The sequence below is a fragment of the Callorhinchus milii genome, unplaced genomic scaffold, assembly GCF_018977255.1.
Source record: "Callorhinchus milii isolate IMCB2004 unplaced genomic scaffold, IMCB_Cmil_1.0 Scaffold2, whole genome shotgun sequence".
NCBI lineage: Eukaryota > Metazoa > Chordata > Chondrichthyes > Chimaeriformes > Callorhinchidae > Callorhinchus > Callorhinchus milii.
Window position 1 is genome coordinate 76,641,586 of NW_024704743.1, and position 23,891 is coordinate 76,665,476.

The 23,891-nt window shown below is 37.8% G+C and overlaps 1 protein-coding gene across 1 annotated transcript in view; it reads left to right on the forward strand.

Moving 5' to 3' along the window:
• Positions 1 to 23,891, forward strand: part of bbs9 (Bardet-Biedl syndrome 9) — a 168,944-nt gene that overhangs the window by 117,229 nt on the left and 27,824 nt on the right. Inside the window, exon 21 of the mRNA XM_007900881.2 lies at positions 17,197 to 17,379. Coding sequence (XP_007899072.2) covers positions 17,197 to 17,379 — 183 coding nt within the window. The remainder of the gene's footprint in view (positions 1 to 17,196; positions 17,380 to 23,891) is intronic.

The following is a 23,891-nucleotide window of genomic DNA, read 5'->3' on the forward strand; positions in this document are numbered from 1 at the left end:
TATATTTTCTAAATACAGTGAAGGGTTTTCACGAAATAATAATAATATTTCATTATAACTTACTCAAATGTAGTTCTGCATCAATTCTTTGGGAGACCTTTGGTCACCATGGATGTTTCTTGTGAGGGGATGTACTTTCATACGTACTGCTCAGGATTTTTTATGTTGTCATATTCTGATTATAAATCAAAAAAAGCAGGAACTTTTTTTATATTTTAATAAGCATTTATATTGTATATTATCCCTTGAATTTTCTCATTTTCTTTTCCAGCCTTCCTCCCTGAAGGCAGAAACTCGTGCTGTTATATAGTTTCAAACACAGTAGCAGAGTTTAGATACTTCATTGACATGGCTGTTCATATCATATAATAAATCACTATTTCTTGAATTGCTTGTAAATATTGTATTTTTGGTTATCATGGTCTTTACCTTCTAATCTTATTTTAATTCAGCAAATAAACAGTTTTAATATTCAAATCTGTGTACTGTTTGTAATATGTTTTGATTCACATTAGCAGATTGGTGGTATATTAGGATTTTTTATGCGGTCATATTCTGATTATAAATCAAAAAAAGCAGGAACTTTTTTTATATTTTAATAAGCATTTATATTGCACATTATCCCTTGAATTTTCTCATTTTCTTTTCCAGCCTTCCTCCCTGAAGGCAGAAACTCCTTCAGTCTTCAGTGGAGTGCTGTAGCTCAGTGGTTAGAGCACTTGCTTTGCTGGGTTCGATTTCCAGCAGGGTGAAATTTCGGGGAAGTTTCCTTACTCCACACGCCTGATAATAATCCCTTAAGAAAAGAAAACAATAATAAATTGGTCACTTCAATCCACGACTGTTTGTGGGACACTGCTGTGCGCAATTGGCTGCCACATTTCACCCACAAATATACAGTCAATTCACTTTACAATCTATTCTGTGAAGCGCTTTGAGACGGCTAGAAGCCGTGAAAAGTGCTATATCAAATGCAAGGATTATATTATATTATTATTATATATGATGTGCTTCATACAATAGCATCAGTCCACTTAAACGGATTGAATGTTGCACATCAGGCTGTTAAGAAAAGGCAATTCCATACAGTAGGAGCTGTGAGTGGATTCCGTGGTCTGGCTGTGAGTCAGTTGGAAAACTATCTATGGAAACTTGTAATAGAATTGTAATATAGCATTTGCCATCCTTCACTCCTTAGAGTACTATTTCAGTATACAAAATATCAATCAGAGCATCATTTATTTCCTCCTTCAATTTCTTAAAAGGATTAATCCCTGGGGCCTGGCAGAGTTTCTGCATAACATGTAGTTTACTAACATCCACACATGTTCTGGTTTCCTCAAGCACATTTACTGAATCTGGAATTTGTCTTTTTTGAAAACTGAAATAAATCTATTCAATAAATCTGCCATACCTTATTCATCTGTAATAGTTCTTCAGAATTTATCTGTCCTTTAACATGCATTGTAAACTGTACTTAGAGCTGAAAAACATATTGTGTCCTTGCTACCATGTATCATTTGTCTCTGATGCCCTCTTATTTTTCCAGTACTTTTTCAAGTGAACTTCAATTGCCTTTTGTATGAATGCCAACTGTAATTTTTCTTCATTTCTTTCCATCTTCTAAACTGCTTCTGCTTGCTTTTTTGTAAGTTGTATCAATGTTTCTCTCTCTTGTAAATGAGTACATTTTCTTTTCCTCATCCCTTAAAATACCCTTAAACATTTAGTTTTTCTTTGGTCCTATCATAATAAGGCTACAGATACTTTTCCTAAAGCACTTTCATAGCTTCAAATAGTATTCTTCTAAAGTTTGTGGTCTTAGCCTTCTCAAGAATACCAAATCCAATTAAATCACAATGAGCTGATCCTAGATACTCACCAATTCCTGACCAGCTATGGTGGAGTACTAAATATTAAATCTAGTGTAGCTCCTGTTCTAGCTTGCCCCACATAACTGTCCAGTGTCTTCCAACGTCAAAGGCAGTATATAAATGTAATTTTGTGGTTTGTGATATTATACACTGTATCATTTGTGCAGTTATTTTTGCTTAAATTGTATTTTCTTTCAAAAAGTAATATTTATTGTTGTTACATTCTTCTTTTAATGGGTACTGCCATTTGGTTAATGTCTATGGAACATTGTTGTTTTTTCATCAGGATACAATCCCATTTAAGCAATTCTTAGCTTCATTTGATTTCAAAACCTGAGGTGAACTTTTTGTGAAACAGATTATTAACTACTTATTTTAGGTTTAGTTTTATGTGAGTTCAAGCCCCATAGCTCATAGTTTAGCCTGACACTCCACTGGAATGCTTGAGTTGCACTGCATTAATAGAGATGTTATCCTTCAGATAAGATGAGATGTTAAACTGAGGGAGGTCCGGTCTGCCTCTTCAGCTTCCATGGCATAATTTTAAAAAAGATTGGAGCGCCCTGGTCAACAATCCCCCACATAATTTTTTTGATATAAAGCTACTTAACAATCCGCCAACAATACATCGTCGGCCAATGGTTTTTACTCCCGCTCCCGCTCGGTCACCTGCAGGGTACCCCAGGGTTCCATCCTTGGCCCCCTTGTTTTCCTCATCTACACGTTCCCTCTCGGCGATGTCATCCGCAGACATGGGGTCAACTTCCACATGTATGCAGATGACACCCAAATCTACTTCTCCTCCTCCAGCTGTGACTCCCAGTGCACTGATCTCCTGTCAGCTTGTTTGATGGACATCAAGGTCTGGATGAGCGCAAATTTCCTTCAACTGAATGTCGGCAAGATGGAAGCCATACTCTTTGGCTTCCGTCAACGTCTTTTCTTCTGCGGGTCTGAACTCCTCAACCTATCGGGGCTCTCCCTCAGACTCACCAAAGCTGCGTATAACTTAGGCATCAGATTCAAACCCCATCTTTCCTTTCTACCTCGCATGTGGTGCCTCTCCAAGACTGCTTTTTTCCACATTGACCGCCTCTGTTCGTACCTCACAACAAAAGCAGTCGAAACCCTTGCCCACACCTTTGTTACTTCCCGGCTGGACTATTCCAATGCCCTCCTTGCTAGTCACCCTATCTCCACCATACACAACAACAACAACAACGTGGATTTATATAGCACCCTCCACGACGGATGGAGTCTCAGAGCACTTCACAATAACGGATCCTGGGGCCGCGCCAGGGGGAGGGGGAAAAAGGTGACCAAAGGTGTGATCAAAAAGAAAGGTCTTTAGCCGAGACCTGAAAGTAGGAAGAGAGGGGGCAAGGCGAACGGAGTGAGGAAGGGAGTTCCAGAGCCAAGTTGTTGTTGTTGTACACAGAATTCAATTAATTAAAAACTTTGCCGCCCAGATATTCACCCGCACAAAATTCTGTACCCCCATCACACCAGTCCTTGCCCGGCTCCACTGGCTCCCAATTACCGAACTGATCGATTTCAAGATCCTCATACTCGTTTTCAAATCCCTTCATGCCCTCACACCTCCCTACCTATCTAACCTGCTTACCCCCCATCTAACACCTACTGCCTCCACTCGGCTGGCTGTGGCCTCCTGTTTGTCCCTTGTCCCCTCCGTTCCACTATCGGTGATCGTGCCTACGGCCACTACGCCCCAAAACTCTGGAACTCTCTCCTTCAACCCCTCCGCCTTGCCCCCTCCCTTCCCACTTTCAAATCCCGCCTAAAGACTTTTTGATTATGCTTATGGTCACCTGTCCCCTCCCTCTTGCTCTGGCTAAGTGTCAGATCCTGCCACTGTTAAGTGCTCATGGACGCTATGCCGCATGAAGGGCGCTATATAGATGCAAGTTGTTGTTGTTTAGTTCATAGCAGTTCATGGGACATTGCTATGCTCAGTACTGTACAAGTATGCCTAGGGAGTACACAGTCATTATACTCTTCTGTAAATGGGTCTTCTTGATGATGTGATCAGGCATGATATTGTTCTTAATAGTGTACTTAACCATTTCTATTTTAAAAAAATAATTGGCACTTTTTTTGGTCAGCTGGGTGTTTGACACATGAAGAAACCCATCAATACACTTGAGAGTATCCAAACCAGACTGAGAGTTCCACATGTGTATGCCACCTACACATGGCAATTCCCCTGCTTATCTAGTTCACAATGAATATTAGGCACAGGCTGGTGAAAACAAAGACTTGGGGACCTCAGGTTTTGCAGTGAAGGTTAACCAGCTAAAGCCACATAGCTTGCCATTGAAAGCGTGGTCAGCCAAGGTTCCCCCTGCTTATCCAGCTAGGACTACCATATCCGTAGGGCTTTGGCTTGCAGGGTTAACGGTAGCCAAGTGAGAAGAATCAGTGCTACCAATTGACTGGCCTGCTTCTACAATTCCTACCAACAAACCAGGCTGATCTACCATCAGCAGGTTTCTGGAGTACTGCAATCTCACCTAACAGTCCTCTCAGGAACATGACTACTGGTTATTAATTGATACAGTTATTAATTGATCAACACTGCTTATCTTGGGAACCCAGCCCCATTTGAGGTTTGGAAATGTTAAACTTGTGCCTCTAGTTCTTCTCTCATGGCTTGTACTGTCAGATGACAGATTTAGATCTGTATCATCCTTGCCTTTCCTCATTGAAATAACTTTACTCTTATTTTGAAGCCTGTATATGTTGTCACCATGAATAATAGGACTGAAAAATAATTTTTTATGCCTTATGTAGTCAAAGTGTATGGTATAGTTAATTAGACCTGCTGAATAAATTAAGAAATAGCAATTTAAAAAGAAATATACAATGATAAATAGTTGGCATTGTACATAAGATGATATTTGAACATTGGATTCTGTTCCAAATTATAAACTGCTGGAAGTTTGTTCTCACAGATTTTGATCTCTAAGATGCTTGATTAAATGACTGCTTTGCAATTTACTGTCAGCCATCTGTGATCCCTTATATAATGTGCACACTTTGGTGGCTCTTTATACATGGTATGCTGTCCATGTTGCTGACAAGAATGGAACGGAACAAGTTAAAAATACAATCTTTTTGATTTTGTTCAATACAAAAGCAAAGTGTCCTGTAAGTCAACATTGCTTTTTGCATGAAATTTAAACATCTTGTACAGACTGCAGGTGAAATGAGACAACTCTTCAAGTTATGGCATAAAAACTGAAGAGCTGCTTTGTTTTACTTCAATGAATTCGCTTCTGATCAGTGTGTGATATGGATTTAATGAATAACACAACCCTGATGCAGGTGTATTGCACATTTCAGAAAAGAAATAAGAACCAAATGCTTTGGAAGAGGTTTTGGATTATAGTCTTGTGATCTTCAGGTGTTTTTAACTCAACATGGAATTCTGTGGGAAGAGTATTTCCAAACATGACTACTACTCGAGAATATCAAAGTCTATTTCTAATGCACCAAAACTCTTTGGTTGGTAATTTTTTACATTTATGAAGTGGATCAAATTAGCTGTGAAGGACATTGCCTCTACCTAAACATGGTGCAACGAGAGTTTGCTGAATGCCGGTAATGAAGAGCATTAGTAGTGGACATTTTTCTTTCTCTGATTATATCCTTCATCCTTCTTTTCCTTCCTCCTTCCCTCCCACCATATTTTCTGTATCATAAAGCAGAGCAGGTTCAATGGGGTGATTGACATATTCCTGTTCCTTTTAATCGCCTTTCTTCCCGAGAATATTTCTGAAATGAATAATGCCATCAAAATACCCGTTATCTTTCTCACTACTAATTAAAAACTTTCATTTTCATAGCTCCTTATATCAAAACATCTCAAAGCAATCTACAGTAATTACTGTCAAAGATGTTGACAGTGATTTTGTAGCCTACAATCCTCCAAATTAATTTGTAATTCGCCTCATGGCTGTTTAGAGACCTAGTGGTATGTGCAACAGTTGCCCAAAGGCACGGTCAAAGAGGAAAGTTTTGCGACAGGCCATGAAGGGAGGGAGCAAGGCAGAGGGGCTCTGGGATGGAGTTACAGAGGGTGGAGGCAGAAAGGCTGAAAGTGTGACTGCCGATGGTGTAGCGGGCTGGGCGGGGGACATGGAGCCGGCCAATGCCCGTCGAGGGGAAACATTAGGAGTTTATGGGAATGCTTTTACATTATCAGTGAAGAATGTTTTTGTGATTAGACGATATTTTTGTTGTATTTTTCTCAGTCTATTTGTGGAAAATTCCAGATCCCCTCCCCTGCTCTTTTTAAAAAAAGACTTGAAGCATTTATGCAATTCACCCATACCAGACATACCAATAACAATAAGTCATAAATATAAGATAGTGACTAGGGGATCTAAAAGAGAATTTAGGAGGATGTACTTCATGCAGAGGATAGTGAGATTGTGGAGCTCGCTACGTGAACCAGTGGTTGAATCAGATAGTATAGGTGCATTCAAGAGGAAGCTGGACCATCACATGAGGGAGAAGGTAATAGAAGGCTATGGGAGGGTGTTAGTAGTGGGCGGAGATGCGTGGAGTATACGGACTGGTTGTGTCAAGTGGCCTTTTTCTGTGCTGTACATTCTTTATAATAACAAATCAAACAAGTCCGTATATGTTCCATTTCCTGTTTGCCACAAAAATGTTTTGTATTTATGCTGCGTACTACCATTATATTTCCCTTATTAAACATATTGTATTGGCACCGTGTGACAATAAATACATTGTTTGCTGGGGACACATCAGCACATTAACAATACCATGTCTTCTGATGTTACAGTGACACCCTCTGTTGTCTCCATATGTACCATTCAAAAACATTTCTCATCAGATAAAATATAAACCACATAAATTCTATTTATTTAGCCAGTTCTTAACCATTAATGCAAGGCTTATATAGTCCCTGATCGTTGTTTTAGGGATTTGGGCTTCTCTAAATCTTAGCATTTCACTGCTGAAGACTTGTAATACCTTTACTGACAGATATGTGGTGGGTAGATCACACATAAAAGCGAGGAACAGAATGCACTGGAGAAACTGTATACTTTAAGAAAAAGATTATGATTACAGGATACCTTTTTACTTACACTTAACACTTGTAACCTAATCTGGGTTTATTTGAAATCTTTGTCATAGCTACGACTGTCAGAGTTAAGAAGGGAAAAAAAGTTGCAGCGTCAGTTAGTTTTGCTAAGACTAACTCCCATGACTTTCTAAAGTGATATGTACCTTGAAGGTCATCTTTGGCTTGACTGCACTAGGCCACCAAGTTTGGTGATTAATTGGAAAGATAAGAAAAAAGCAACAACAAGACAGCAGAGTGCAGTAAAGACCTTGAGGATGAGGGCTGGAGAGTGATGGCAGTGAAAGAAGTGTCATGCTTCATGCCCTCTGCCTTCCTGATGATGTATATTGAGAGCAGGTGATTCTTCATTAGCTGCTACAATTCAAATCATGATGCTCTTTTTAATATGGAATCCTTTGTTTCGGGTAGACTAAACCAAATACATTGGTTTATCCTTTACCATTATAAGTATGTGTGTGTGTGTATGTCTGTAGGGAGGGCCAACCACAAGAGAGTCTTTCACTCTCTTTGTTCTCTCTGTCGTTTTATGCCCCATTTTAAGCACTTATAGTGGTAGCAGATGAGGATACAAAGGGAGTAGGTTGAACCAAGCTCAGTTTGTGGAATTGCTTCCAATAATGACGTGTATTGCCTTGTGGAGACAGTGGTCGACTTGAAAATAGTCAAGTTAATGATGCATTTCAAGTATGCACAGCTGAGAATCAGTTACGTTTTGCAGACTTGAAAAACAAATGTTTGGCTCAGTTTTCTTTCATGATTATTGCAGTTCAAAGGTGATTTATGATTGCATTTCAGAACAAAGTAACTTTAGCCCTTCCGTTTTCCCTCCTAAAGTATGTAGGTGTTTGAGTTTGAAGAAATAAGCAATAAAGCATCTGGAATGAAGTTGGTAACATTTTGCAGCTTTGTAGAAATCATTTAAGAGAATGCATTGGAAAAGTTCCATTATCCTCAATACATTGTAGAAATGAGGAAAAATTACAGACTCTATTGTTTAAATATATTTCTGATATAATTATGCATTCACCTGGCCTTGTTCCTCAAACTATGAAGAATATAAATGGAGTATGACTGCTTAATGAGGGCAGCTGGAATGAGTATTGAAAAGGAACCGACTTGTTTACTATTCTTCTGCAAAAATAATGCCTGATCCAGTGAGTCAATCATCAGAGGCCAATTGCTTGCATACAGCTTACATAAGCCTGGAGCACAAATGGGTGAGACATGGTGCTACCCAGTTCAATGGTCCTGCACAAGTTTAATTTAATGGCAGGAGATGGCTGCTTCTGCAATCATTGACCCTTTGGTACTGGTTGCCATCACCCTTTCATTGAAGCACTATAATTGCATTATATAGGTCATATATAGCTGGCATCAAATAGCTGCTTGATGCCAGCTATTAGCAGTGATATAATAATAATAATAATCCTTGCATTTGATATAGCGCTTTTCACGTCGGGAGGACGTCCCAAAGCGCTTCACAGAACACACTGTAAAGTGAATTGACTGTATATTTGTGGGCGAACGCGGCAGCCAATTGCGCACAGCAATGTCCCACAAACAGTCGTAGATTGAAAATGACCAATTTAATTATTGTTTTTTTTTTGGAGGGATTATTATTAGGCGTGTGGAGTAAGGAAACTTGCCCAAGGTTTCGCCCTCTGCCTGGAATTGAACTCAGGTCTCTCACTTGCAAAGCGAGTGCTCTAACCACTGAGCTACAGGACTCCACCTCCATATGGACCAGGCTCAGTCTAGATGAACAAACTCCACTCCTTGTCTGTTATCTGTGGAACCATAAATTGAAGACAGACAGACAGATAGATAGTCAGTTAATGCCTCATTTTAAGAGTTGGCATAGAACATTAGCTTCTTCATGCCTGTGTCTTATCTATGAACGTTGCAGAATCATCAGTATCCGTGGAATCCAAGATATCTGCCCGTTTTGTGTGAAATAGTCACAGATATTTTGAGCCTGGAGGACAATAATGACTATCTCCTTTACTGAGCTCTCTTTAGATCCTTAGTCCAACACTTTGATCTGTTTAACAATAAGGTGACCAGGAGCTTAAATGTTTTAGTTCTAGGTACACTGCCCTCAGGAGTTTATGCCTCTCTTTCAGAGGTCATTCGTAATTTTTACCTTCCCTTTCTCTTTGTGGGAGTGTGACAGAATGAACTTGCTTTACCTGATCCAGAAAGCATAATCAGAGATAACAGGGTTCAACATATAATGATTTCTATTTTGATGCTTTTAGAAGGAACCCGTAAGTACATCATACCAATTCATCAAAACTCTGCTCTGACTCTACCTTTGAAACAAGAGTTGGAGTGGGTCAGCATAACATCTGTAACTTATTTCCAGTTACTAAAGGAACCCCTATTGGATTTCCTATTAGGAAATCTACTAGAAATTACCACTTATTAAACCCCAATCTATCCATGTTCAAAGAGTTCGCTTTTATTTACTGGTCTTGGTTCAACAGAAATAGCAAAGTAAGCGTCCAGCGTAAAAAAATGTGTTATCTGCAGCATAAGAATCAAAATAGCTCATTCCTATGGAAAATTAGTTATCACAGAGTACTATGTTTACTTTGCTTTCAGAACACTGGGCAGAATTCTCACTGAAAACAAGAGATGGGCAGAGAGTGAAACTCCAATTCTGGCTGTGGTCAAAGCTCTCCAACCTCCCTTTCTGTGGTTGGAAGATTTCTGTTGGATCACAACCAATGCAACAACAGACTGCAATAAGCAACAGTGCCTAGTCTATTTTCATGGCCCTGAATTGCCTGTGAACTTCCACCCTAAATTCCTGATGTACGTTTTTAGCACTTGGGTCCAGTGGATTCCTTCTTTAAAAACAGAATGTTGAGTCTGTCCCTAGCCAAAGCCTCAAGTAACTAGATTGAGTTGTATAATTCCTATTTATTGATCAATGTAGGAAAATCACAATCAATGCAGAAACAATCCAAAAGTTATATTCCCCCAAATTCAAAGAAGATGTGTGTTTGTGTATTGTTGAACCATGCACAAGAAGATATTCAGGGATCTGAAGTGAGCCACTGATCTTTATCAAATGGAGTATTTTCTTTGGGTTGTTGAGGAATCTAAGGCTTTGCAATCACTGCTAAACTTGAGACCATTCAAAAATTATCTACAAGGAAAGGTCCAGGAACTGGGTGACCCATGGGTTAGCATACGTCTGAGGTCACCTCTAAAGAATTTAAGAGACTATTTATTCTTTTGTCATGACTTTCTCTAAATTTTTTTTAAATGCAGGTGTTACTGGTGTTCAACACAGTTAGCAAAGCTCTACTTGTGCATTTGTTTGTATATTTGCAATTTTAAAACCAGAAATATAAATGCCTTTTCCCAGCTTAATCACTTCCAGCACTGGAAATGTGGCATCAGTGAGCATAATACTCTGCTATCGTATCCACTTCGTATTGTTTTGCTTTGGAGGAAGTTAGCTCTAAACCCACATCAAGATATCATTCCTAAATTGTATCCGAACTTCCCTTCTCTTTGCAATTTATGCCAACATTTTACCTGCCAATACGTAATAAATACAGTAACCAGCAGGAAGATTATAAAGATAGATGTAACTGTCATCTAATCCCAGGGCTCACTGACTTCATATTTATTGTGCTTGATATAAAATTCTCAAAGAAACCTTGTCCTGCTCCTTAATTTTAGGAACCTGATAATAATCATACCAATGACTTTGAGTGTATGCCTGTTTTAATTGGTGCCTAGTTTCATATGTGTATGTATGAATATACATATATACATACACACATATACATATTGTATCTAATTTAGAGCACAGGAGTCCACTTGTGGCATTATGCCTGTGCTGGTCTCAACTCACCCCATTAGTGCAATTTACGCGAATCCCATTCTCCCGCTCATTTTCCATGTCTATTAATGTTATCTTTTCTCAAGTGTTTTTATATAAAGTCAAACACAACACTATCAATTGATGATTCCAAAGCCTCATACATTTGAGGAGTTGAACTCTGTGGACTTCTAGATATTTTTCATCACAAATCTCTCGCTGTACTTAGATGACACTGAATATATGTAAATAGAAAAAGCATTTAATCTGTGCTATTTCAAAGGCCGAGCTGCTACTTGTTAACAGAAAAATTCCTATGCTGTAAATCTTTCAGCAGCTAAACTTTATGGAATGTGGTTTGAAACAATTCTGAAAGTGTTTAAGGTCTAAGTTAAGTGGTGAAAATGAAATAAGTCAGTGGCATTCAGCTGGTGCACAGATAGCAATGATAGGAACAATTAATAGATATTGTCAGCCTTTTTGATTTGTATCGTAAACTATGCTGAAATAACAAATTAAAACAGCACTTTTAGCAGGTTTTACTTTTGTTTGCTGGGATTGAGTGATTGCGACTGGAACTCATTAGGTTAACCCGTTATCACTTTATTTATGATACTGTAAATGACGCTTAAAAGATATGACTCTCAGTAAATTGGATCTCAGAAAATTCTACAGCAATGAATAGGAAAACATACTTAACTTTTAGATGTTAGATGAAAAGAGCACCTTTCATAGTGCATACAAGGAATAATGTTTGTTCTGGAGATAAACGCCTGTCAGGTGGTAAGAGAGGTTTAACATTCAAAAAGAAAACTAAACAGCTGATATCAACAGCATTTGGGGTGACACCAGATAATATTGCATGCCTGGATTCTTCAGCTTCTTTAGCATTTGGTACTATTCTTCCTTTGTTCAGCCGTGTACTGAACTAGGGGCTGCTCAGAATATCCAGATAGCTGCTATCTACACTTGTAAATACAATAAAGAGGACTTTGAATATGCCATTCTTTGATATAATTCTAATCTTTTCTTTTGTGACTCTACTTCTTTAGTATTTTTTCCATTATATCATGCAGATTTAAAACATTGGATTGAAAAGCTTAGATCTGAGTAAAATACACAGGCACTTTGAGGTTTGAGATTATTTTGGTAGGCACATCCTGCACATTACTTTAAAAACAGCTGCATTTTTAAATGTGAAATTCCTTTTCTTACACACACACACACCTTCTATAAAATATGCAAGAAAAAGACTTGAGTATATTACAGAAAATAATTGGTGGAAATGTTGCATCTTTGTTTTGGAACGCTGAAAATTCTTTCAGCATTCAAAAAATAAATATACATAATTCTTAATATAATTTGAGACTACTCTCTACTCTACTGTTCTCTACTGATTGAGAAGAGCTATGAGATAGTTGGTTAATTTCATTTCATAGAATTCCAGTGTTGGTTTGTAAGACTGACTGAATTTCTTTAAAGAAAAGCAAAAGGTAGAGCTTGCACTGGTGGCACTAAACTACTAATATGTTTTTGCACAATTGTATCAAATACAATATCTCAATTCAATACGACCAATGATAGAATTAGACCCAGGCCCAGTTGCAAATTAAATAGCAGCAAGATCTGAAATCCAAACAACAACAACAACAGCATTTATAGAGCACCTTTCACGTCGGGAGGACGTCCCACACACTACACCAATGAGTTTATAATATCTACTTTGAGACAAATGATTAATACTCAGTTTACTGTGTAGACGTTAATATTTGTTGGTTGTGCTATAATGGTTGCATAAATGGTAGTCTATGCTGAATCTGTATTTTTTTCCCATCTTAGTGATAAGAGCAGCTTTCTCACAGGAGTCTCATTCTGGTGATGTGCTGTTGAATAAGCTTTTTAATCACTGTGACATCTTTTACGTACAAATATTTACTTCTTTGCCATTGCAAACTTTGATGTGTCCACCAAGCTAACCTGGAAACAGTAAACTATTACCACTGACAGTGTCACAAAGTTGGAGTTGTGTCTAAAATACTGAATTAGAGGGTGTCATTTTTCCATTCTCGGTGACATTTATTGCATCTAATACCATAATGTTTTCTAACTGCTGTTGATTTAATTTGTCCATCCTAGAATTTAACCAATTTGATGCCAAGGTTTACAAATTCATTTGAGTCTGTCTGCATCAATGTATTTAATCTGAACTGAGCTAATTTTTCAAGGAGAAGATTGCATCGAATAAAGCTTCAGCTGTGCAGGCAGGCAGGTAGAATGTTTAAACCTCCTTCAATGACCTTCTAACTGATTCTTAATCTCAGAAAACAATACGAATCTACGAGAAGTCTACTGGGTGATTTTGGGGCTCTCTGGACTCCATTTGACCCTGCTAATTTTTGTGGTCAGAAGTTTAGGCTATAAAACACATACAGAAAAATGGGTGGGTCAAGGAGACTAAGAAAGTGGTAATGAGATCAGGAGATGTTAAAGACCACAGGAGAGAAGCTCAATGGTTTCTGCACTTTATCTGAACGCTGAAATTGTTTTAGTTCCTTTAACTGTCCCCTATCTGTTGTTATTTCAATAACATATACAGGTGGTAAATTCCAGGTGGCTTATCAGTAATTTCAAGCTGCCTCAGATCTCTGTGGGATGTGCTCAGTAGGTGTAGCTTATATGCCTGTCAAGTGACTAATGAAAGGTTGTAGAATTACTTTCTTGCCATGAGACAGTGATTTTCAATGTTCATCTTGTTTGTTCTAAAACTCCATTGGAGTAGTTTTATATTACTGTTTAGTCTCAAATTGTTTGTGTGTGTCAGAGCAGCAGAATTGACTCATAATATTAAAAAGGATTTTAAATCCAAGCTATCAGCAATAAATTTGTCCAGATGAGTACATTACAATAAATAAAATCTACAATACAATTTACATTTATCTAGTGCCTTTCAGGTCAGGTTGGCGTCTCAAAGAGTGTGATCCTGTTGGCTGGGCACCCAAGTTGGAGATGGGAGGTGGGGGAGGTAGGAGGGGAATAATATAATAATCCTTGCATTTGGTTTAGCTCCTTTCACATTGGAAGTATGTCCCAAACTGCTTCACAGAATGTACTGTAAAATGCAGTGGCTATGTGTTTTGTGGGTGAATGTAACAGCCAATTTGAATACTGTAATGTCCCACAAATAGTGAAGACGTGAATCACTTAATTTTATTTGAAGGATGTTGATCAGGGCACCAGGAGAAACTCCCTTCTCTATTTGAATAGTGCCATTGGATCTTTTGTAAGTAGGATTTAAAAACAGACACAAAGGAAGTGAGATGGAAGGGTAGAGTGAGGCAGTTCCAGAGGTTGGGGTGTTGTTGCTGAAGGCTCAACTATTTGAATTGCACCAAATGAGTAGAATTACAGTGCGGCCCTAATATAATGTGGTCCAGGGGGATCTATAACAGAGCCTTACCCCAGAAGATGGGGTTAGTGAGCATTTTACGCTCACCAGTATCATAAGACTGGGAACAATGAAAATGCTGTCGCATTTCGCCCACAAATATACAGTCAATTCACTTTACAGTCTGTTCTGTGAAGTGCTTTGAGACATCGAGAAGACGTGAAAAGCGCTATAACAAATGCAAGGATCATGATTATTATAAAAGTTGTTTAGTTCATCTAATTTACCCCATCTTAAGGAATGCTTAGATCATTTTCACCTTTCTTTAGCTTTGCCACCATTCTCTGCTTCCCTGCAGAATTAGTCTAATTTCTTTTACATTGATGGAAGAATCGCATTGAATCCATAAGATTCTTAGCCTTTAAACTTTCAATATAATATACAGTCAATTCACTTTACAGTATATTCTATGAAGGGTGATAAGATGCTATATCAAATGTAAGGATTATTGTTATTATTTTTATTAGGATTAAGAAGTGCAACCTTAAATAACAGACCTTAAATAACATTACAAAATCTCCATGCAAGTTTAACGTTTAAATAATCATTGAAATTAATACCAATACAATCCAATTTAGTCACTGGCATGGGTTACATTCTGAGAGAACAGTTTAACATGAAACCGATGCTCTGAAAATTGGATCAATACTAGATTTTAGCATTGTTTTGAGCATCCGGCTGATGCTAGGTGGCAGTCTGTTCCTTAAGCGAGAGGACTTGGGTTTGATTTGCGGCAGGGTGAAATGTTGGTCAAAATCCCTTACACCACACGCCTCTGCTCACCTAGTAGTAAGTAGAAATCCGGTTGTTAGTCAATTGGCGGATCGCTTTTCTGGGGGTAATTACAGCAACAACTTGCACTTATATAGTGCCCTCCATACAGAGTAGCATCTCATAGCGCTTAACAGTGGCGGAGCCTGACTCTGAGCTGGTGGGAGGGGGGAGTTGGCCCTAAGCTCAGTCGAAGAGGAAAGTTTTCAGGTGTGACTTGAAAGATGGGGCAAGACGGAGGGATTAAGGGAGAGTGTTCCAGAGTTTCGGGGTGTAATGGCTGAAAGCGCGACGTCCGATGGTGGGGTGGAGGGTGTGAAGGACGAGCAAGAGGTGGTGCCAGTCGAGCGGAGGTGCCGGGTGGTGGATTCGAGATTGAGGAGGTCAGAGAGATAGGGAGGTGTCGGAGTGAATGAATTTGAACACAATTATCACTTCAAAACAAAAATAATAATAATTTGGTCACTGCTGTGCACAATTGCCGTTTTGCCCACAAAATATACAGTCAATTAACTTTAAAGTATATTCTGTGAAGTGCTTTGAGACATCTTGAAGACATGATAAGACGCTATATCAAATGAAAGGATTATTGTTATTATTATAAGCAGTATGTTCTCTTTAAATTTGTGCATCTTACCTTATCAAATTACCAAACAGACAATGCAAAGGCTTTATTCTGGCAGAAAGTAATCAGCATAAGATTGAAAGATTGAACCACATTCTTTTGGAATCCATTTCAAAGTATTTCTAAGTAGGGAATATTTTTTTCCAAAGTAAATGATTTTACATTGAAATCTTTTAATCTGCAATATACATTAGAGAGCTTGTGTTTTATTAACTTGTACCTCAAGACCTTTTAAAGAACCAACTGACTCTTCCCCCCTCACCCTCCAACTCAACACTTGCATACATATCATATGAGTGGCGCTGCCTGATTGTTCAGGTTCACTGCATGCAACCTTCGCAGTAGAAAAAAGAGTACGTTACTAAAATGTTGTTAATAATAAAGCTATAATCCTTACATTTAATATGGCGAATATCATGTTGGGAGTGCTTCACAGGATTTACTGTAAAGTGTAATAATGTTTTTTTTACATGTTTGCGACAGCCAATTTGCGCACATCAATTTTTATCTGGGAGATTCTTTGTCAGGATACCAGGAAACTTTCCTCTTTTAGTACCAGGGCATCTTTAACAACCATTGAACAGGCTAATAGAACTGTGGTTTTGAAGTCTCATCCGAAGGACTTTATCTCTTTAATGCACCGTACCCCCAGCACTGAATTAAAGTGTCAATCTAAACTACATGAATTCAAAGTCCGGACCTGGGGCTTGAATGCACAAAGTTCTGACTCAAGGGCACATCCAGGACAATGTCTGACATGGAGTTGGTTAAGACAACAACAAATTACATTTGTATAGCGCCTTTCACGTCAGAAGGATGTCCCATGGTGCTGGATGGTCCGGAATTTGGACTATCCAGCGATCAGGGTCCAAACTTTTCGGGGTTTGGGATAAGAGAGCATGAAGGGTAGGGAGGGTAGGGGTAGTGGCCGAATGCACGCTCGAAAAGGATGGTGTTGAGATGTGCCCTGAAGGAGGCAAGGGAGAGAGCAAGACAGCAATGGTGCAGGAGTCGATGGTGGAGGCACAGAGGTAGAGTCTAGTGATCAAGCCACAGACTTCAAGCCCAAAGGAAGTGATACTGGCACAAATTCATTAAAAATCCTGCAGTTTCCAATCCTTATTGATGGTCAGTAAGTAACAGAACCACTCTTGTAGTGAAAACCATCTGTTATACGCTGCTTCTTTCCTCAGTCTGTCCATAAGCTGTCCACTCAGACTTCGAAAGCCAGGCAGAGGATTCTAGCTATGAGGAGTTTCAAATCAGAATTGTCAGTTTTCCAATTGTAACATTGATATCGCTATCTATTTTTTTTGATAAAATGAACTTTCAAAAACAATAATATAATGTAGCATGTTTTTTTAGATGACACTGATAAAATCAAAAATGCGGCTTTTAATATTCATTATTTTGATTCATAGGGCCTGTGTAATGAGTGTCACAGTTAAAAGTGTACCAACAGAAGACAGAAGTGCAGTATAAATATAACTCTTTTGATCTTTTTAGCTGATTGCTCTAGCAGATGCCGCAGAGGAGAACCAGACTGACCTGTGTCAAGCTTTCACGAGGCTAAAGAGTGCCACCCAGCTAATAGTTCTGTTGATCAGTCTGTGGCAAGGCCTAAGCAAAGATCAGGTGATCATACTAGAAGCTGCATTCTTACCTCTCATACAAGATACCCAGGAACTGGTAAGTGCCATGTAAACATTTATTAATAATAATACTTACATTGGATCTAAACATATAACATTGAAATGTCTCAAAAGTATTTCTCAAGTAATTCCTGTAAAGTGTTCTGACTGTTTATGTCGAGGTGAATGCCGCAGAAAATGTGCGCACAACAATATCTCAGAAACAGTCATGAAGTGAATGGCCAATTCACTTGGAAATTTGTTAGACAGTACAGGATTTAAACTGTAACTTTGTGTTCAAACATCAGCATTCGTTCACCCTTTTTGGCAGCCCTTTGTGATATGAAGATCTTTGAGTAAAGTACTTAGCTCTTTGATGTGAAGTTATCTCTGAATGTTGCTTTTGTCAATTAGTGATTTTCACTTTTCACAAAATATTCTTATTTAGCTGCATCCATTTGATTTCCAAAATGTTATACACTTTACAGTTTAATAAGAGTGCAGATGAAAATGTGCATTGTATTCAAGCTGCAGTATATAAAAGGTTTTCTTTAAAACTAAATATAGGTTTGTGCAACAAAAAGGTTAAGGATAATGTCTACTGATTTTAGTATTAGCCTAAAATAAGTCAATTGTAACCCTAACCCTAACCCTAATTCAATATGCTTTTCCAGGCAGTTCTCCTGATATTTCCAATTTCAGTAATGCAAAAGAAATTCTCTTTTTATGAGCTAGTGTCACCAAGTAAATTACATTTAGAATCCTATATTTTGGTTAAAAGGCTTTTAACTTTTTTTATGGTCTTTTAAATGAAAGGTGCTATTTAAATGCAAGTCGTAATTGAATTAGGATATATGGCTCTGATTCAATCTGTTGCTATTCCATTGAACTTTTCATTACTACCCTAATTTCCCTCCTACTAAAATTACCTAGTGCAACACACTGGGGCACCTGACTTGCAATATTGGTCTTTGTGCAATGGCACATAACCACCCAGTACTATTCCCAATGCACTGATCTCGAATTTCTGCAGGGCTAACTGGTTGAAGACCTTTCCAATAGCTAATTTTTGTTCTCGCTCTTATCAGGCCTCCTTCGGGAGATCTTACCAGAAGTGTAGATAACTCTCACGCATGGCCTTTAAATACATTTTTATATCCCTGCCATGTTTTGCAGAGTAAATAATCCAAGGCTATTTAGTAGCAGCAGTTCCTGGGCAGTGACCAAATGGCAGCTACAGAAGATATTTCAATTGCAAATATCATGTCAATTAACACATCACAAATCACACTTCTCAGCGTAGGAAATGAAGATAGAAGCACAAGTACTCCATTGATGGCAGGAGAACTTGCCAATGGGAGGACATCTTCTCTTCATCTCTTTATAGTTGATGCTGTTGACTGACTGTAATTATTACAAAAGCAGAAGTTGCTGGGAACACTCAGCAGGTCAGGCAGCATCTAAGGAGAAAGGAAAGTGAGTCAACGTTTTGGGTCCACAACCCTTCGTCAGAACTCAACTATTACTCTTACGTTTTCTAATGCAGTTATCACAGCAGTTTCTGAAATTAGTCATTAACAACAACTCACATTTGTGGAGCACTTTTTATACAAACTAAATTCTCCCTCTTCTGAAGTTCTGTTGACTGTTAACTTCAAGAATAGATTTCTGGAGTGAGACATATCTGGGTACATGCAACTTTTAATATTTGCAAATCCTTTTACAAATACCCACATATCAGACTCCAATATTGCGTTTGGAAACAACTTGAACTATTCCAGTAAATGATAAAAGCTGCCTGCTGAATGGTGCATGGCCTTTAAAGGCATTTTCGTATCCCTTTGATGTTTTGCAGAGTAAAAAATCCAAGGAAGCAGAAATAAGCCAATGATTCACTGACAACATACACAGGTCTTCTTCAAGCAGATTTTATTAATGTTTCATTTGTGCCAGTACAGTTGAACAAAGATCGAAAAGCCTTGCATGATGTTGCTGCCACCCAGTAGTGTACAGCTGTTTCTTTTTCTTATGGATTGCTACCAACTGGATAAAGCACCAGCTTAGGACAAACGTTCTAGCCTTAGACTAGTTTCAACTGTGCTTTTCACAGTTATGGCATCTTCCTCCTCCCCCCCCCCCCCCCCCCACCCACACCCCCCCCCCACTTCCCCTCGCCTTCATTAAGCAGAAATAGTGAGAATTTTATATTCATATCACTTGTCACTCAATGTTCCTGGTACAGAACCCTCATAACAAATGTGTCCTCTGACTACATGTTTGACCTGTCTTAGTTTAGTTCAACACGTTTTCTTTTGGTTTTTGAGATCATCTCATCAAACCTCTATTCGGTTTGTCCCCATCACTGAGATAATTTTTCTAGTTGAATAAGAATTTTTATTTATATAAATAACTTGAAGATTTATTGTACTGTATTTATTGTATATACAGTATTTTGAAGGTTTACATTTGTGTAAAATGCCTAAGAAAGGAAAGCTTGCCTTGATTGTGCAATCCCAGTAAGGCTTAATGCATTTTCTACTATCAGATGCCCTCAAGGCTTTATCAATTAACTGGACATGTCTTTTCCATCTAAAGATAACTCACATTCATCACTCTTCCTTTCAAGACAGATCTATCTATCACTGATTGTAGAGATCAGACTATAACTTGTTCAAGAACGCACCTCTCTGTGTGTGACACCAAGAATTCCAAGTGCCCTTGAATCCATTGCCTGTACTTTCTACACTCTTTTATTTTGTTCACCCACAAAAATACAATCATTCCACTTTGCCGTAAATCCCGTGAAGAGCTTTGTCCTTCTGACATGAAAGGTGCTATTTCAAATGTAAGGATTATGTAAACAGGAAATAAGGGCAAAGTGGCCAATATGTTTCCTTTGAGAAATTGAAACCATCACATTGGATATTGAATACTGAAAGCTATACTTTATAGTTATACAATCTCACTAACAAAAGTAGTTCCATAAATTTATAAATTCAAAATATTTTTTTGAGCAATAAGATGTTTAAAGAAAAAAATACTTTGTTACTTAGGAGTTATAAAGCTCATAGCTCATTTCTGACATTTATGAGAACCACAATTATTTTTTTCAAAATTGTATTCACTTTTACTTTAACTATTGTGGGCCTTATCAATGTTGTGAAAGATTCCTAAGTTTCTATCTGTCCCTGAGATGTATTTTCCCATCAGAAAACATGATGTAATCGATTCCTCATATTCAATAAAGTACATGTTATTATATGACACCAGTTTGAATAGGTTACTGACTGCACTTGGGTCATCAAATAATTTAAGGTTGTTGGTAATAAAGAAAAAAACTTTGTAAAGAGTTGCTTAGAATTGTGCACATATTCAGAGTGCCCATAAACTTTGGTTAAGTCTTCAAGGCAGATTCTTCACTAATTTCAATAGACATTACCATCAGACAAATATTTGAAAAGAAAATGATATGGAAAAAAGCAGGGAAGTGGGACCTCATGGATAACTTTTACAGAGAACAAGCACATGCATGTTGGGCTGAATGGCCTCTTGCTTTCTGTAAAATTCTATGGTTCTATTCCAGATAGGCACTTGAACAGATTTTAGGGAATCTGATCTTTATGCAAGAAGTTCATCTTTCTTAGGTGCTTCTCAATATATATCTTTCACAATATTCTACACATTCAGTACATTAGAGATTCACCACCTTCCAGTGTACGTGGGTGTGGATTGTACCATCTATGTCTATTTGTCCAGTTATTGTTTCTCAAGTAGATTATGCTTTCATCTATATCAAATGAACACATCATTCTGCCATAGGATTTGAATTTAATAGTATCCAATCTCACAGCTCGTTATGTAAAAAGACTTGAAAAGTTGGAGTAATTTTTGCTGGTTAAGGGAGCAAACTAAGAGAAGTTTTTAAAACCATGAATAGGATAGCTAGAGAGAGACCATTCCCACTGAATGATGAGTTAGCATCAGGAAGGCATTATCAGCAAATGAAAAAGGAAGGCTTAGGCTTAAAAACACAGTGAGTTACAATGGGGAATGCTTTACTGTTAGCTGTTGAAGCGGAGCTCATAACAGCATTTAAAACTGATTTGGATAAATATTTGAGGAAAAAATAAAATCAATGGTTATAACAAGGGAGATAACAAGGGAACAAACCAAGTTAGGGGAAGTGCACCAGTAGAGTCAGGATGAGCCAATTAGCCTGCTTCTGTGCTGCAAATCTTCTTGAATTCTGTGAACCAGGAACTAAATATGCGCAATGGAATTTTTGTTGTGGAATACAGCTATAGCTAGAGAACTTATTAACCTAAAAGTAAAGAGAAAACAGAATACTGTTGGAAAACCATGTTCAAAGATCTCTTAAAACAGACATGATGTATCCCTTCCCCCAGTACAGACAATAAATATTGTTAAGAACAAGACAGAGAGGGTGTAACATTTCCCACTAATGTGTGTATCATTTAAGATTTTGATAAAGTTAATCTGATAGACAAATAACTTCAGATTCTTTAGAATTACAGGCCCAATGCCAAAGACTGGGGAAAGAATTTGTACACTTCTCGTCCTGTCTGATCGTTTTATTTATGCAGACTTTCAGGAGACAGCATTCATCTTATAAGCACAAACAAAACAAGAGAGTGTTTGTATTGTTCTTAAAACTCTCCCTATCAGTAGACCAGAGGGCCACGGAACAATGGAGCTTTCTTTAACAAAGTAAACCATTAAACCATTTGTCTTTGTTTATGATTTTTTTCCATTCTGAAATCTTAAATGGTGTAATCCTCGGGGTAAATAATTGTTTCCTCCAACTTGGCACACTGTATATTTACTTTTTCTTCTCACATTTAGTTTCCCTCAGCAGAATGCTTTAGATTCCTTCTTAAGACCTCTGCCTTGTCTAATCTCCTTGCTTGCAATTAAGAAAATAGATGACCTGTATTAATGAACACTGATTGCATGTTTTCCTCCACATATGCCCAGTAGCACACTTGTTGTGCAGGTGATGTGATTTATTCATCATCACTGCTGAAAATAATGTAGGCAGCTCTACACTACTTAAACATCACAAACCCTGAAAATACCTTTGACAGCTAAACTTGAATATATGTTCGAAGTGTTAAAACATTGGGTATTTTGGTGTAAGTGCCCCTAAGCCACTCTATTGTATTAATAGAATTTTTTTTAGAAATGTATTTATTATACTTTATGAAACCCTTTTTTAAAATACACTCTTAGTTTGACCAGTTCATTTTAAAGCTTGAAATGTAGTGTATTGAATATGCTTCAGATCCATTTGATTTACAGCTTGGATATATTGTTGATAGGTATGGAGGCAGTTGGAATTGAGACTGAGAGACTTGTAAAGTGTCTTGGAAGAATTTTATTGGAACCAGAATATTGGTTTCTACTGACGAAATGATTACTCCACACAAAAGGACTAATGATAGCAATGCTATGTTTCAGTGTTATATTATGTGTACTTATATGGAATTAGGCAGCATCACAACATCATATGCTAACACAGGCTAAGGCATCCTGGGTTATTGTTATACAATCATCAGCTCCCTTTTGTGGAGTCAAGTAACTGTTCTAATAATTGACACTGATCAGATATCCTGTTGTGTATACAATAAAATTCCATAGTTAGGAATGTGGGCACTGATAAACCATAACATTTAGTAAGTGCCATTAATGTAACAAAACATAATTGAAGCAGCACTTTGCACTAATGAAACATTCAATTGTTCCAAATACAGATCCAAATACCCGCAATAGATTCCTTCCCAAAAGTTTGTATTATTCGTTTGGGCTAATTTGGTTTTGATTCTAGGATACAGACTGAACCTCAGAGTTCTGAAATAGCACATAGAAAATAATCTTTTTCATAGATTGGAAAAGGGTGATGAAGAAAAGAACAGCAGGATTTCACCCAAATCTTTCTACAATTACTTAAAGAACTGATGCATTCAAAATCAACACCTATCATTTAGAGGGCAGAAATGTTGTGTTAGCAGCAGATGCAGAAGAAGATGTAGAAAGCAAAACACCTGTCTGACATTCAAGCAGGTCACTGTTTAATGGACTAAGAGAAGCATCGTAAATTCTGGGGTTTATAGACCTTCCCTATTATCATCATTACCAACCTGATTACCCATTATCAGCATTTCCTTTAGGGTGTCTTATAGTGGTAAGGCTATCTAAAAGCCTCTGGTCAAAGCACCTGCAGCTCTTTTGGTATCTTTCACAGCAGACCGTCTCCAGAAGAGGTCATTATTTAAGGCTAACCTCTATTGTGGATATCTGTGTTTTACTGTCTGTTGTGGTCTACGTAATGTTTTAGAGTCCAGGGTTTAAGTGGAGGTTAAACACAATTCCTCCACATCTTTCTTGACCACAGTTTGCAAGGACTAAATAACGGAAAATTATAACAAAGCTTCCATTTAGTTCTGCTGTGTAACACAAATGCTTTTAGTTGCCCATTCAGTTTTTGAAGAGAAGAAAACTATTCTCATACTTAACCTTAAATAAACTCAAGAAACAAATGATTTGCAAACT